Consider the following 17,442-nt stretch of genomic DNA (forward strand, 5'->3'; position numbering starts at 1 on the left):
TTTCCATATCTTTTTTATTTCTTCAAGAATTAACAAGTATTTGTCCAAAGTATTTTTTTTTTGTTTTGTAACAGACCTCTGCGGAGAGAAGTTCTGTATTTTATTTCTGTTTGTGTGGGGATTTTCAAAGGGAACTTTCATTTTTCAATCTGTTGATGCTTGGCTTTGTTACTGGATAAGTCTTGTTTTATAATCTGATAATTTTGTTGTTTATAAAGAAACCTGGTTAGTGTAGTTTATTTTGGGATAAAGAGTAGAGTATATTGACCACATCGGTAACTGGGTAAATATTTAAATATATGTTGTGACTTGTGGAGAAGTGGAATTAGAAAACAGTGCACTCCTCCCACCTCAGTCGTAACATATAATTGGGAACTCTATACGGGATAACCCCAAAACCGCAGACGTGCAAGTATAAGAGGGGTAATAATAATTGAAAAGAGCAAAAGAAAAACAACAGGTTTCTTGTGCATTAGGGTAAAGTTTATGCTACCGGAATGTCTCAGTTGCTGCAACCTTTCAGGAGAAGGAGGACTTATCCCTGAGGGATTTAAGAAACTTAACCAAGATTAAGCTAATAGCATTTGCAGCAAAATTGGAGTTAAAGTTAAAACCAGGAGCTAAGAAAGCGGATATAATTGAAGTAATAGCATAGCATTTGAAATTGGAAGAAGAAAAAGGCGTTCCAGATGGTAATTCCGTTGAATTAGCTAGGGTTCAGTTGCAGTTGGAAATGAAAAAAAAACTTGAGCTTGAGGAAAAGGAAGCGAAGTAAAGGAATTTGAATTTAAAAAGATGAAACTAAGACAAAGGGGCAGTCTTGACTCCAAGCACAATTCTGGTGAGGAACAATCTGACTTCAGCCCAGGACCCAGTTGGAGGGCTGTTCAAATTTATGCAAGCTATTCCAAGGTTTGTGGAAAGGGACATAGAGGCATTTTTCATGTCTTTTGAAAAGATAGCCAGACAGATGAAGTTTCCTAAGAAAAGCTAGACACTGCTTATGCAAAGAATGTTGACGGGCAGAGCTCATGAAGTTTATGCTATGCTTTCTGAGGAGGTTTCTGCAGATTGAGATGGCAAAAAAGGCTATTCTCACTGCTTGAGTTGGTCCCTGAAGTGTATGGGCAGAAATTTCGGAACCTTCGGAAACAGCTTGGACAGACTTGTATAAAATTTGAGAGGGTAAAGCAAATTAATTTTGATCATTGGATGCAGGCACTAAAAGTAGAGGCCACATATGAGGCCTGTAGGGAACTAATTCTCCTGGAAGTATTTAAAAATTCGCTCCCTCCGTTGGTAAGAACCAGAAGCTTTCAGCAGCCAGACAGGCAGCTGAAATCGCTGATTGTGAGCTTGTTTACAAACCCAAACCCTTTGTCTGTCACCCCCTCAAAACCTAAAAGGATAGAAGGTGGGAGGGTGAAAGGAATGCAAGTAACCGGGGACAGCTGGGAACGCCCTGGGATCTCCTCCTCAGGCCAGAAAGGAAGATACTGAGGGTGGAAGTGAGTTCTGCAAGCCCAAAAGTGTTACTATTATCGCAAGGTGGGATACCTTTGTGCAGAATGCTGGAAGTTGGTGGGTAAACCCTTTGGACTTACTAGGGTGCACAAGGCCAATATAGAGAAAGGGGTCCTGACCGAGAGTGCAACAGATCAAGCTGTAGCTCTGACTGCAGCTGTAAGGCCAAGTACAAAAACCACTGCGGGGGATGTGAATAAGATACCCAAGAGTTATAGGGAATTCCCTATGTCAAAAGGAAAAGTAACTCTTTATCCCTCAACAGAGGCAGGTAAACCTATAGTTATACTTAGGAATACAGGAGCCACCCATATTCCTTTGCTGGGGAAAGGCATAGCTTTTCCACCAGAGAGCGCAATGAATGCCAAGGTTTTAGTGAATGGTATTGGCGGGGAGTATATACCCTGTATCTTTGTATCGGGTGCACCTAGAGTGTGACCTAATGTCTGGAATGGTAACTGTAGGAGTTGTCTATATTTTGCCTGTAGACAGAGTTGACTTGCTCCTGGGGAATGATTTGGTAGGAGCGAAGGTCCAGTAGTCACGGAAAAACAAAGTGAAGTCAAAGAGAGAACAGTTGCAGGAAAAGGTTCCAGGAATTTTTCCTTCATGTGTAGTGAGCTGGGCAACAGCTAAACAAGTTCCATTGTCGGAGGTGAAATTGACACCACAGACAGATAGCCGAATATCTGAAGTTTTTTTTCGGGAATTTGGATAATCCAAAGGAAATGTTCAATAAATCTTCTCTGACCAAGGCTCAGCAAGCCGATCCAGAGTTAAATGAAGTGGCACAATCGGTTCTAACGGAAGCTGAAGCAAAGGGAGTTCCAGAAGGCTACTATACGAAAAATGGGATTCTGATGAAGTGGAGACCTCCTCACAGACCTGCGGATGAAGATTGGGCAGTTGGTCACCAGATAGTGATACCGCCCAAGAATCGCCGGGAAATATTAAGGATAGCCCATGAAATTCCTATGGTGGGACATGGGATCCAGAAGACCCAAACATGTATAAGTTGATATTTTTACTGGCCATATCAATATGGTGAAACAATATAATCACTGGGAGGAGGATAAGCAAGCACAGACATGTCAGGTAGTAAGGACAGTGAAGGATGAAAGGGATAGTGAGGATGAGGCAGAAGGAGACAGAAACAATTCTCCAATTGAACCTCTGACTATCTGGTTAGCTAATACTGAATTGTTGGGGAGATTGGACACTATGCTTTCATATTTAGATGCAGAACGATGAGATCTAACAAGGCTACTCGTGGCATTTAAAGGAGTCTGTAGGGACAAACCAGGATATACAACCTTAGCCATACATGATGTGGATGTAGGGGAATCCTTTCCTGTAAAACAGCATTCTTATCGCGCAAGTCCAGAGAAACAGGCCTAGGTAAAAGCAGAAATCCAATCCATGCTGGAAAACAACCTAATTGAACCCAGTCAAAGCAGCTGGAGTTCCCTAGCACTTAAGCATTCTGAGGTCTATGTCCACCACGACTACAGAGAGACACTGGTATATACTGATTATAACTCCCTAGCCTTTGTGGAAAGATTCAAAACCAGAATGCCAGACTATTCCGATGAAGTTTACTATTACAGCCTTATCATTTAAAGATTGTACACATTGCAGGGGAAAATGTGATTGCAGATGCTTTATCTGGAATGTAACTTTGCTTTGAGCTATCTGAGTGCAAAGATGGTACAAAGCAGAACTGTATAAGCTAAAGATAGAGTGAATGAGTGTAAAAGTGTTTTAAAGTTTTTTCATTTTTTTCTCACTTTTTGTAATGAAACGCAATTAAAAATGGTGTTTCATTCCTCCAAGGATGGAGGTGTTGAGAGGCTTTTATAAAAAAAAAAAAATTGTTCTTAAGGACTCTTACTTAAATTGTGGAAATTAATTCATTTGGAAGCTTGAAGAAATGCTGGACTTGTTTTTTTTTTCACTGGAAAAAACACCCAAAGCTCATCTTTCCTGCACCTTTCTAAGAGACCCTGAGAAGTCCAGTGTGTCCACTCCTCATTCCACCTGTAGTCGTGGTGGAGTCATTGAAAGAACACTTGACTGAAAACACTTATTTATTATTTATTTATTTAGAGATACAGCACTGAAACAGGCCCTTCGGCCCACCGATTCTGTGCTGACCAACAACCACCCATTTATACTAATCCTACATTAAACCCACATTCTCTACCACATCCCCACCATTCTCCTACCACCTACCTACACTAGGGGCAATTTACAATGGCCGATTTACCTATCAACCTGCAAGTCTTTGGCTGTGGGAGGAAACCGGAGCACCCGGCGGAAACCCATGCAGACACAGGGAGAACTTGCAAACTCTGCACAGGCAGTACCCAGAACTGAACCCGGGATGCCTGGAGCTGTGAGGCTGCAGTGCTAACCACTGCGCCTTTTTTTTCCTTAGCTCTAGCTATTGGATAAGTCTTGTTTTATAATAAATTGATTTTGTTTATTAAAGAAACCTGGTTGCTGTTTATTTTGGGATAAAGAATGGAGAATATGATTGACCACGTACATAACTGGGTAAACATTTAAATATATGTTGGGGCCTGTGGAAAAGTGGAACTAGAAAAGACAGTGCACTCCTCCTACCTCAGTCGTAACACCATCCAAGACAAAGCAGCCCACTTGATTGTCACCTCTTAGAAAGGTGCACCACCTCCAACATTCATTCCCTTCACCACTGACTCACAGTGGCAGCAAGATGCACTGCAGCAACTCACCACTTCAACAACACCTTCCATACCCATGACCTCTACTACCTAACAGGACAAGGGCAGCAGATGCATGGGAACACCACCACCTGCAACTTCCCCTCCAAGCCAAACACCATGCTGACTTGGAAATATATTGCTGTTCCTTTACTGTCACTAGGTCAAAATCCTGGAAGTCCCTTCCTAACAGCACTGTAGCGGCTCATGAAGACAGCTCACCACCACCTTCTCAAGGGCAATTAGGAATGGGCAATAAATGCTGGCTTAGCCAGTGACATCCACATCCCGTGAACGAATTTTTAAAAATTCTAAAACAATAACAGGGAGAGCGTAGAGTAACAGTCAGAAATTGAGTTTTAGCTGCTACAGGTAAAGGGAAAACTAAAAGATGTAAAGGAGTTAAACCAGGAGAGTGAAATAAGAAATGTCAGTGAAACAATAGAGCAAATCGACAGGTTAGGACGTGTGGTCGTCCAAATGAGGGTTCTTTATGCAGACATAGAGTATAAGGAACAAATTACAGGGGCAAATTCAACTTGGAGGTAGCCATTACTGAGACAGGGCTGCAAGGCAGTCCGGACTGGGAACTAATAATATACCAGATTATAAGGTCTGCAGGAAAGATGGAGAAAATGGTAGCAGGGGAGGAGCAGCTTTAGTGATTAAGGATGAATTCACTTCCATGATAGAGGTAACAGGGTAAGCAGGCAGTGAAGACTATGGGTAAAATTAAGAAATAAAAAAAGATTTATCACTGGAACGGGACTTGTGTATAGGCCACCTGGTAGTATGTGAAGTGGTAGCTTCTGTAAATGCAGAGATTAGACAAGCACGTAGCAAAGGCAAAGTGGTTTTAATGGGTGATTTTTTTTTAAGCTTTCATTTAGATTGGGATAAGCAGATGAGCTCATGTCAGAAAGGTAGTGAATTTCCTGCGTGTGTCTGGACAGTTTTCTGCTGCAGTATGTCCTAGAACCAACAAGGGAGCATGCCATATTCGATGTAGTGATGAGTAATGACCCAAATTCAGTTAACAGTCTGGTGCATGAAAATTTATCAAATATCAATCATAATATGATCAAGTTCAATATAGCGTTGAAAGGGAGGAACATGAAACAGCTACTAAGATTCTAAATTAAAGTAATCTGACTTCAATGGGATGAGACCAAGACAGCCCACAGTAAACTGGATTTAAACAAAAGACATCAGTGGGATGTGTTCAAAAAAGAATTTGTGGTTCAGAACCTGTTTATTATCCCAATCGACAAGCATTCTACTTGCCAAAAAAGATGGCCATGGACAATGAAAGAAGTAAGAGACAATAAAAAATGTTTAAAACATACAAAAATCCAAAAATAGCATACATCCTGATGAATTGTAAAGATAGAACATCAAAGGGTGTCTAAGCAGATAGTAAGAGTTACCAGAAGGGAGTATGAAAAGAAACTTGCAAAGGATATCAAAATCAGCACAATTTTACAATTATATTTGGGAAAAGGTGGTCGAAAGCAATGTGGGACCTTTGAAAACTGTTAACTGTTATATTGTCAATAAAAATAAGGAAATGGCAGACTTTATGTCAGTATTTACAAGAGAGGATGGGTTCAGCATGCCAGATATCTCGAGCAAACTATTATTGAATCAGGGACAGGGACTCAACAAAATTAATGTAAACAAGATAAAGGTAGTGGAGAAAATAATGGCACTAAAAAGTGACAAATCCCCAGGACTACATGGTTTCATCGTTTTAAAGGAAGTTGGTGAGAACATTGCAGATGCCCTAACTATAATCTTCCAAAGTTCTCTAGATTCAGGAACCGTTCCTTTGGATTGGACAATTGCACATGTCACTCCACTAATTAAGAAAGGTGAGAGGTGGAAATCTTGAATTATAGACCAGTTAGCCGAACAGCTGTTTGGAAATTTTTTGGAAATTATTAGACTCTATAATGGGTAGGGAGACAGTGGTGTAGTGGTAATGTCACTGAACTAGTAATTCAGAAGCGCAGGCTAATGCTCTGGGGGGGATATGGGTTCAATTCCCACCATGGCAACTGGTGGAATACAAATTCAAGTAATTAATGAAAAGAATCTGGCATTGAAAGCTAGTCTCAGTAATAGTGCCATGAAACTATCAATTGTTATAAAAACCCATCTGGTTCACTAATGTCTGTTAGGGAAGGAAATATGCCATCTTTACCTGGTCTAGCCTACATGTGACTCCAGACCCACAGCTATGTGGTTGACTCTTAACTACACTCCAAAATGGCCGAGCAAGCCACTCAGTTATCAAGGGCAGTTGGGATGGGCAACCAATGCTGGCCTTGCCAGAGAGGCCCATATACAATGAAGGAATTAAAAAAAAAATTAAGGGTAGACTGACTGAACACCTTGAAAATTTTCAGCTCTTCAAGAGAGAGCCAGCATGACTGACTGACACTGAATTTTTTTAAGAGGTGACAAGTGGTGAACAGGGGATTGTCAATGGATGTTATTTATATGGATTTCCAGAAGGCACTTGATCAAGTCCCTCATGAGAGACTGAGTTAAAGTTAAAGCTAATTGAATTTAAGACAAATTATTGACCTGGTTTGGAAAATAGCTGAGCAGAAAGAGACAGGGTATGGATGATGGGCAGGTACTGTAATTGGCTGGATGTAACTCCTAGTGACCTGCAAAGATCTTTTGGGGCCTCAACTATTCACTGTATCCATTAATGACTTAGGGATAAAAAGTTTCATTTCCAGATTTGCTGATGACGCAAGGGTAGATGGCATAGTAAGTTGTGTAGATGGAAGTGTAAGATTATATAGTGTCTTTAACGTAATAAAATGTCCCACGGCGAAATTGAAAGACTTTTCACTTTGTAATAAAATATAAGGAGCATTTTCAAGCTCTCACTTCATGTGTTCACAATAAAGCCTGTTGTAAGCCTAGAAAGCGATTTACTGTCTTACGAGTAAAATACTGCCATGGTAATTTGGGGTCTAACAATAATGCCTTTAAATTGATAATCATTCACTTCTTAATAAAAATTCGTTAGCATAGATTCAGTGAATAGGCAAATGGATTTCAATGGAGGCAAATGTGAGGTCATCCACTTTGGACCTAAAAAGGATAGAATGAGGTATTTTCTAAATGATGAAATGCTAGAAACAGTGGAAGTCCAAAGAGATTTGGAGGTGGGACAGGGTCCAGATACATAGGTTAGAAGTTATGCTTCAGCCACAAAGCCATACGCATCTGGAACACTGAGAGTAGTTCTAGGCCCCACATTTTTGGAATGGGTATATTGGCCTTGGACGAGGTGTAGCATAGAATACCTGCACTCTCAGGATTAAAGTACAAGGAGAGATTACTCAAATAAAAACAAGAAATGCTGGAACCACTCAGCAGGTCTGGCAGCATCTGTGGAAAGAGAAGCAGAGTTAACGTTTCGGGTCAGTGACCCTTCTTCGGAACTGACAAATATTAAAACTGTCACAGGTTATAAGCAAGTGAGGTGCGGGTGGGACAAGAGATAACAAAGGAGAAGGTGTAGATTGGACAAGGCCACATAGCTGACCAAAAGGTCATGGAGCAAAGGCAAACAATATGTTAATGGTGTGTTGAAAGACAAAGCATTAGTACAGAATAGGTGTTAACGGACTGAATATTGAACAACAGCAGCAGCAAGTGCAAACATGAAAAAAACAGTGGGTAAGCAAACTGAACAAACTAAGATGAAATGAAATAAATGCAACAAAAAGGTTGTAAAAAAGAAAAAACAACTAAAAATGAAAGTAAAATGGGGGACTGTCATGCTCTGAAATCATTGAACTCAATGTTCAGTCCGGCAGGCTGTAGTGTGCCTAATCGGTAGATGAGATGCTGTTCCTCGAGCTTGCGTTGATGTTCACTGGAACACTGCAGCAATCCCAGGACAGAGATGTGAGCATGAGAGCAGGGGGGAGTGTTGAAATGGCAAGCAACCGGAAGCTTAGGGTCCTGCTTGTGGACCGAGCGGAGGTGTTCCGCAAAACGGTCACCCAGTCTGCGCTTGGTCTCCCCAATGTAGAGGAGACCACATTGTGAGCAGCGAATACAGTATACTACATTGAAAGAAGTAGGGGTAAATCGCTGCTTCACCTGAAAGGAGTGTTTGGGGCCTGGGATAGTGAGGAGAGAGGAGGTAAATGGGCAGGTATTACACCTCCTGTGATTGCTGGGGAAGTTGCCATGGGATGGGGACGAGGTGGTGGGGGTAATGGAGGAGTGGACCAGGGTGTCGCGGAGGGAACGGTCCCTTCGGAATGCTGACGGGAAGGGAGGGGAAGATGCGTTTGGTAGTGGCATCACACTGGAGGTGGCGGAAATTAAGATTACTCAAACTAGGGTTGTATTCCCTGGAATTTAGAAATTTAAGGGATGATTTGATAGTTTTCAAGATATTGAGGCGAATGGATAGGGTATATATAAGTAACTATTTCTATTGGTTAGGGAATCTAGGACTGGGGGCATAGGCTTAAAAATCAGAGCCAGGCCTTTTAGGAGTGAAATTAGGAAATGCTGTACACACACACGGGGATAGAAGTTTGGAATGCTCTTCTGCAAACAGCATTTGATAATTTAAAAACTGATAGATTTTTGTGAACCAAAGTTATTAAAGGGTATGGGGCAAAGGTGGTTATCTGGAGTTAGGTTGCAGATCAGCCATTCTCTCCTTGAATGCCGCAAAAGGCTCAAAGAATTAAATTGCCAACTCTTGTTCCTAATAGTTTATAGATTAAGAAGCTGTGATAAGTGTGTAACTGACTAAGCTATAAACTGTTGCAGATAGTTCCTCTCAGTGCACCTGTTCTGTCTTTTGGTGTGCTCACAAGATGCCTGTTAAGAAGAAAAGAAAATCTTCAGGGTCAGAAGATGCCAGTATGAAAAAGTGTAGAATAAGCAGGTGTGTACCAATTTAGATTTAAGTTTTTTTTCCACTTTCCAACATTTTGCTTACTTTGGGTTAAAATTTAGACTTTTCAGACTGTTGAATAACCCTTTGTGCAGTCATCGCTGAATGTGATGAATAAATCAAATGCTTCTACAGACATCCTGGTGACTTAAGATTTTTTTTTTTTGCTGTGACAACAGCTTACATAAATGTAGTGTCTTTAATGTAATAAAACATCCCATGGCTAAATTGGAAGAAATTTCACTTTGTAATAAAACATAAGGAGCAATTTCAAGCTCTCCATTTGATATGTTCACAATAAAGCCTGTTTTAAGCCTAGAAAGAAGTTAGCTATCTTGTGTAAAAGTCCCACCATGGGTAATTTGCAGTCTAACAATTATGCCTTTGAGTTAATTACTTTGTTCATTTTTTAAAAACTTTGTTAGCATTTTCTCATTGTCACTGAGGGTCAAACTAATGCACATAACAGGCTGGCATGGAACTGTATTGTTATTTTGGACAAAGATTTCTTAATCAGGTTTGTCTACTTCTGAAAGTGAAGAAGCAAATATTGTGCCTAATGTACATTTAACAATGTATGCAAAAATACATCCTACTGTGAGAAACAACTTGATATATAGCTGCTGCCAGAACTTGGCTTTAATCTTCCTGACATTGATTCTTCTACATTTAATTATGTGAGAATGGGATGTTTTGATGAACATTTTATTTAAGTGTTTGGAAAAACAACTACCATCATGCTAAAAGCTGAAGAAATTATCAGAAAGCTTGAAGACCAGGACTAAAGTTAAGCTTCTGTTTTGTTGAAAATGGTTCACTGATCAGCTTTTGTCTTTTAAGTTTCTGTAGAGTACAGACACCATCTAGATTAATAAGTGATGACAGTTTTTCAAGCAAAAAGTGCCTAGCTTGGTTTTATGAATATGCAGGTAAGAATTTTGTGGGTATACTAACTGGTTTTGCCAAGTTATGATAAGGTCTTAAAAAATAATTGTTCATTGCAAGATATTTTGAAAACGTTTTTAATATTTGGGCAGGCGGCAGTTTAAAAAGCAGTCCTTTTTTCCCCACAGGATTTGCTTATGAATCGAGAACATATTGTTCTGAAGTCTGTTGGAGCAATGGGAAATGAATAAATTGTATTATTGAAATGCAGCATTTCTGCCAAGAGTCTGTTGCATTTCAGTAGCATAGTAACAGACCTTGATGAGAAAAGCATGTTTATTCTCTCTGACCTGAACATTTTTACTGTCTCAAGTTCTTGACCAGTATTTCTACCAAAGGTTTTAAACACCACCCCACCCCCACCCCACCACAAACCCCACCGTTCCAAGAACCAACCAGAACAATATTATTGAAGTGCATGAATGGTAAGTGTTTTTTAGCCAAAAGAAACGTGCTGCTGTAGTAACGCAAAAGAAAATGAACAAATTCGTATATTTCCCACATGTAGAGAATTTGAGAATTTTCTGAATTGCTCTATAATATTTAAAGCTTATCATTTGTGAGAGGTTTTGGACAAAATCACATTGCACTTTCAGTAAGGAAATGTCATTGAACATGGCACCACAAATTCTGTCTTTACTTAACACTTTGGTGAGTACTCAAAAGCTATCTAACAACATTCTAGAGATAATACAAGCTTTGTTTTTGTTTTACCTTTATTTGAGGGTATGTACCCTTTTTCTTTTCCCTTCCCTGGGCTACGCATGGGCTGCAACCAAGGATGAGCAGGCAACCTGATACTGGGTTTCTGCTGGTAGCACTCTAAACAAATGGTAGGAAATTTGCTGATGGAGTCTACAAATGGCCCTTGCACAGATGAATTCTCCCTCTCCCTGTTGGGGAGTGGCGCAGTGGTTAGCACCGCAGCCTCACAGCTCCAGCGACCCTGGTTCAATTCTGTGTACTGCCTGTGTGGAGTTTGCAAGTTCTCCCTGTGTCTGCGTGGGTTTCCTCCGGGTGCTCTGGTTTCCTCCCACATGCCAAAAGACTTGCAGCTTGATAGGTTAATTGGTCATTATAAATTGCCCCTAGTATAGGTCAGTGGTAGGGGAATATATGGACAGGTGGGGATGTGGTAGGAATATGGAATTAGTGTAGGATTAGTATAAATGGGTGGTTGATGGTCGGCACAGACTCGGTGGGCCGAAGGGCCTGTTACAGTGCTGTATCTCTAAACTAAACTAAACATCTTTTCAACCCCTTCCTTACTCCAATATGAAGATGATCCCAAATTGGAGATGGGTGGAGGAAGGAGGGGTGAGGATTTTATCAAGCCCAAACGCAGATGTGAGTTAGTGCTGTGCCATTGACTATTTAGAATGACTTCCATATATGTACATATGACATTCCATTAGGATGGCACAGTGGTGCAGTGGTTAGCACCGCAGCCTCACAGCTCCAGCGACCCGGGTTCAATTCTGGGTCCTGCCTGTGTGGAGTTTTTTAAGTTCTCCCTGTGTCTGCGTGGGTTTCCTCCGGGTGCTCCGGTTTCCTCCCACAGCCAAAAGACTTGCAGGTTGATAGATGAATTGGCCATTATAAATTGCCACTAGTATAGGTAGGTGGTAGGGGAATATAGGGACAGGTGAGGATGTGGTAGAATATGGGATTAGTGTAGGATTAGTATAAATAGGTGGTGAATGGTCAGCACAGACTCGGTGGGCCGAAGGGCCTGTTTCAGTGCTGTATATCTAAATCTAAAGTGCAACTGTTTCTTGTCCCACCTGTAGCTAAATTCTTTGCTAATATAACTAATTAGGTAGATCGGCATTAGTACTCAAAATATATTACCAATCACAAAAACATTGGAGCAAGAAATTATTTCATGCATTTTATCTCCTCATTGCAGCGTATTCTCTCCAGAATTTCTCCTCAAAATTAAGCGATGTCCATGCTGTGGAATGTAATTTATTGTACCCATTGTCAATATTAGGCACTTCTGGTTAGACACAGAGATTATTCTATGCAGTTCGACCATTACAAATCAACCACAACTTCAAAAGAGTGACATTTCTAACCCCTGTTCCTTCTTTCCATCATAAACGCATAAACCAGCTGTGTCTGTTGTTGACTTGATGCAGCATTGTGAAATTGGATGTTCCAGATTTCTGTCCCTGCTACTTTGAGGTGCATTAATTTCACTGGGCCTTTTTCTAGTTGTTAACGGGTTGGGTGGTGGAGAGGAGAAACCTCTATTACTGAATTTTATTTTAAATACATGTCTGCAGCTGAAAAGACAGTCTTGGCACATCCAGTGACTCCTGACTTATTTTGTGTCAGCTGCATGTGAGCATTTCTGTTTCCATTGCATTTGGATTATTTCTATTAAATGATTTTTGTATCAATGTTTGAGATTAGATTTTCTGCATGAAAAGCATGTTAATTTTGCTGCTTTCCTCTTTTAATTTCAACAAATAGAAATTAGTTTACTTCAGTTTTGTTGACTGGGTCTGTCTTTAACCTTACCAGCAGAAACCTGGACTTGTCTTTTGTAATGCTCCCTTCTTGCCTCAATTAGCTTAGCAGCCCATTTAGTTATTAATTAACAACCAAGTCTACAAATACAGCCCAGGAAAGCTGGAAACTCAGAAATTGGGCACAACAGCAAATTTGCATACTCTGATTCACTGACGAGACCATTTCTGGATACTGAATGATTCATAGATCAATAGCATTTTTCATGTTTGCACTTGCTGCTGTTCAATATTCAGTCCGTTAACACCTATTCTGTACTAATGCTTTGTCTTTCAACACACCATTAACATATTGTTTGCCTTTGCTCCATGACCTTTTGGTCAGCTATGTGGCCTTGTCCAATCTGCACCTTCTCCTTTGTTATCTCTTGCCCCACCCCCACCTCACTTGCTTATAACCTGTGACATTTTTAATATTTGTTAGTTCCGAAGAAGGGTCACTGACCCGAAACGTTAACTCTGCTTCTCTTTCCACAGATGCTGCCAGACCTGCTGAGTGATTCCAGCATTTCTTGTTTTTATTTCAGATTTCCAGCATCTGCAGTATTTTGCTTTTATTATAGCATTAGAACCATACTTGCTCTTTCATCTGAGCTTGAAATCAAAAACTAAGATTAGACTAAAACCTATAACTGAATATTTTACAATCTGTGTGTATCATATGCTTGTGCAGTTTATGTTGAAAATTATATTTGAATTAATTGCTTGATTAGTATCTGACTCTTTTTGTACTTGTAATTTATTTGCTATTTTTAATTTCCTGTGCAACTTTCAATTCTCCACTAGGCGAGTGATGGACATAGCTAAACATTATATCAGAGCTTTTAAACTGTTTTCTAGTCATTTTTTTGTGCCGATGAAAGTAGCACTGTTGGCTGATTGAGGTGCCTGTGCGCACGGCACAATGGGTTGTTTAAGGTCTGGTAGTTAGTGGGCTGGGCACTTAATCTCATGATCTTGGGCAGCCCTCTCCCATCAATACTGAATCAGTTAATAAAGCAATGGAGTAAAATCCATAATAAAAACAGAAAATGCTGAGAATAATCAGGTCAGACAGTGTCTGTGAAGAGAGAAACGGAGTTAACGTTTCAAGTCGATGACCGTTGATCAGAACCCCAAGTAAAATCTGTGTTGAACTGTTTACTTTGCCAAAGAGTCTTTGTGGTTCATTGCTTGTCAAGTAATTAATATCCTCCTGTTGTCATTTCTCTGCTGAAGGAAATTAAATGTTTTTGTCTGAAAGGTCTTCATGAGCAACAACAGACTTTTCAAGAAAAATATCACTCTCTTTCTGGGAGCAGAAAACAGGGTAGCACTGTTTTGAAAGGTTGGAGAGTCTTAGGCTGAAGGGTTGATTGGTTGTGTTGGGTCAGAAGAGGGAGTCAAGGGTGTCAGAGGTGTGTCTCATGCAGGAAGTGAGCTTGAGGAGGGCTGGAGGGGGGATGAAATGGCTTATTTGAACAAATAGAAACAGTTCATTTTTCTTCAGCTACAAATAAATTTAGCGTGTGATGCAGCATATGTAAGACCAGGACAGTCTGCGCTCTCCGCTTCTTCCTTGAACGGAGGCCCAACTATCTATCACCACCCTTCTCCGCCTGACTGAACTTGTTCTCCCATTGAACAACTTCTTCAACTCCAATCACTTACTCCAAACAAAAGGTGTTGCTATGGGTACCCGCATGGGTCCTAGTTATGCCTGCCTTTTTGTGGGATATATGGAGCATTCTTTGTTCCAGTCCTACTCGGGGGGGCCCCCCCACTCCTTACCTCTTTTCCTGGTACATTGATGACTGTATCGGTGCCATTTCCCTCCTGCCGTGAACTGGAAAAATTAATTTTCTTTGCTTCTAATTTCCACCATTCTCTCATCTTCACATGGTCCATCTCTGACTCTTCCCTTCCCTCCATTGACTTCTCTGTCTCCATTTCTGGGGATAAGCTATCAACCAGTATTCACTATAAAGCTCACTGACTCCCACAGCTACCTTGACTACACTTCGTGCACAGCATTTCCTGTAAGGACTCAATTCCATTCCAGTTTCTCCATCTCCATCACATTTGTTCTGATGATGTAACCTTCCATACTAGCTCTTCCAATTGTTTCCTTTTTCCTCAACCAAGGATTCCCCCCACCGTGGTGACAGGACCCTCGACTGTGTCCGATCTGTTTCACGCACTTCCATTCTTGCCTCTTTCCCTCCCACCCTTCCAGAACCACAAGAGAGATACCCCTTGTCCTCATCCTCCATCCTACCAGCCTCTGCATTTAATTCCTGCCACCTCCAGTGTGATGCCACCACCAAACACATCTTCCCGTCCCCTCTCCTTTCAGCATTTTGAAGGGACCGTTCCTTCTGTAACACTTGGTCCACTCCTCAGTTACCCCCAACGCCCCCTTCTTTTCCTACAGCACCTTTCCATGCAGGGGTAGGAGATGTGACACCTGACCTTTTACCTCCTCCCTTCTCGCTGTCCAAGTCCCCAAACATGCCATCCAAGTGAATCAGCGATTTAATTGTACTTCTTTCAATTTAGTGTACGTATTCACTGCTTACACTGAGGTCTCCTGGGGAGACTCAGTTCAGACTGGGTGGGCACTTTGAGGAACACCTTCGTTCAGTCTGCAGGCGTGACCCCGAGCTTCTGGTCGCTTGTCGTTTTATTTCTCCACCTTGCTCCCATTCTGACTTTTTCTGCCCTTGGCCTGCTACAATGGAGCTCAATACAAGTTTGAGGAACAGCACCTTATCTTTTGACTAGGCACTTTACAGCCTTCTGGACTCAACAGTGAGTTCAACAATTTTAGATCATAACCTCTGCCCCCCTTTGGTTTTGTGTTTCTTTGCTAGGTTTTTCTTTTGTCTTGTTTTTTTTTCCCTTTGTTTTCGGACGGCTCCTCCTCTAAATACATCTTTTGTTTCTTCACTTGTCCCATTACCACCACCTTTGGCCTTGCACCATGAAACCTTTTGTCATTTAATTTCTCCTGCCTTCCATCCTGTCACAGATGTTTTCTTTTGTTCTTCCCACCCTCCCCCCTGCCCCCCCTTTCACTTGCTTAAAATGAATTACGTTTCAAACTTTTCCCAGTTCTGATGAAGGGTCTTAATATCTTAATATAACTATCCGATATTGTTGGAATACTGTATTGAATTGTATCAAATCTATGCTTTAGTAATGCAATCTTGGCAAGTTAACGGGAATGCCTTCAGATTTGTTTATTTTGTCCTCATTATGGAAATTGTGTTAATAGCATGCAGAGCTTCCTGGGACTTCAAGCCATGTAACGGATGATTGAGTGTAGACTACATGTCACAAATGCAGTTTCACTAAGTGTCTTAGGAATTTTAGTTTTCAGTGTGGGTTTTATTTTTTGCTCTGGCTTTCTTCAGGCAGTTTAGTATCTTGTATAATTGTGTTTTGCTGATGACTGGTTAAAACGTTCTCGTTCATTATCCATTTAAAACAAAATTCCATGCTTTGTCTTTGTTTTGTAGACTGAGCTAAAACTAGTTTTAAAAAATGTTGAGAGTTTGAGCAGCTAGTTATAAAAAAGGAAAGGGTAGAGGGCAATTCAAGGTATCAGGTTCATTTAGATTTGCTAGAATGTACACATCAATTTCTTCACACTTTTAATGTGTTGATCTTTGTGTGCTTGTTATTTATGAAACTGCTCCATTTTGGTCAGGTTAATCCCTGTGCAGTGCTGACCTGCCTTACTGAACAAATCCCATACACACACACTGCTGGTTTGATCTCCATCCATCTGCATCAGTTACTTCTTTACAGGCTTCTGTTAATCAAATTGGAAGAAGCATGAAACCTGCCCTGTATGTGGGTTAAAAATTTAGTTGAGCTTTATACAGGGACTGCCTACAGTGATTTGGATAGAATATAGAACTTTATTCCCATTCTCTCTTAAAGGAACAGACGAAGTTGTTGGTCCTGAGGGAATGGAAAAATTTTGTGAAGATATAGGCGTGGAGCCTGAAAATGTAAGTTTATCCTATTTTCAAAAGTCAATAATTCCAGAAGCAACAGTCTATTCTTAAAATAACTGTTAAGTAAAGTTACTTGCTTCTACTGTGCGTAGATTCTAGATATAGTACGTACTTTTGATTTTAGTTACAGCAAAGGAGGTTTTTACTTTTAGCTTGGGAGTAGGTAGTTGATTTTTTTTATGTGTTAAGTATCTTTTATGCTACTTGTAGATGTGTTGCTTTTTTTTAAGAAGAATTTATACCTTTTTTAAATTGCAGTTTACTCCTGGCTGGTCCAAATATCTAATCCTAAAATGGTAAAAACTAAAACAGTTATGAAAGCCTAAAGATTTTTTTTTAACAGTGTTTATGAACAAGAGGGACCACCTGCTTACCAGAAGCAAGAATGTGGCCTGCGCTGTCTACCCTGACTGCTGCCTTATTGCAGAAATATTAAATGAAATATGTTGGCACTCATTCATCTACTGGCTGTTAGTCAAAGGAAAGTAGGCCAAGGATTTATCCAAACCATGCATTCATAAATTTTTGTGCACTTGGCTTCCTGTAATACCAAGGAAAGTAATGTCCTAGAATATGTATTTCATGCGCACATACTATACCTATTGGTGGACAGGGCTTTAAACTAACAGCGGGGAGGGTACAGCTGAAGGGAGATTTAGAAATCCAAAGAGAAAAGTTGAGGCATCAGAACAGTATAGCTTTGTGGATAAAAACAAGCAGAATGGGACTGGAAGAAACAAAAGTTT

The 17,442-nt window shown here is 40.5% G+C and overlaps 1 protein-coding gene across 8 annotated transcripts in view; it reads left to right on the forward strand.

Annotated features, from left to right (window-relative positions):
* dcun1d5 (DCN1, defective in cullin neddylation 1, domain containing 5 (S. cerevisiae)) overlaps positions 1 to 17,442 on the forward strand; it is a 45,600-nt gene that overhangs the window by 9,005 nt on the left and 19,153 nt on the right. For 6 of the 8 annotated variants that reach the window (XM_068033760.1, XM_068033757.1, XM_068033763.1 and 3 more), the window contains exons 4-6: positions 9,087 to 9,204; positions 10,054 to 10,142; positions 16,620 to 16,690. In XM_068033760.1, the coding sequence (XP_067889861.1) occupies positions 9,134 to 9,204; positions 10,054 to 10,142; positions 16,620 to 16,690 (231 nt within the window). In that variant the 5' untranslated portion in view covers positions 9,087 to 9,133. Of the gene's footprint in view, positions 1 to 9,086; positions 9,205 to 10,053; positions 10,143 to 10,286; positions 10,584 to 16,619; positions 16,691 to 17,442 lie in introns of those variants that run through there. The other 2 variants (XM_068033762.1, XM_068033764.1) reach the window with 2 other exon arrangements.

This window comes from Heterodontus francisci, chromosome 6 (assembly GCF_036365525.1).
Source record: "Heterodontus francisci isolate sHetFra1 chromosome 6, sHetFra1.hap1, whole genome shotgun sequence".
Taxonomy (NCBI): domain Eukaryota; kingdom Metazoa; phylum Chordata; class Chondrichthyes; order Heterodontiformes; family Heterodontidae; genus Heterodontus; species Heterodontus francisci.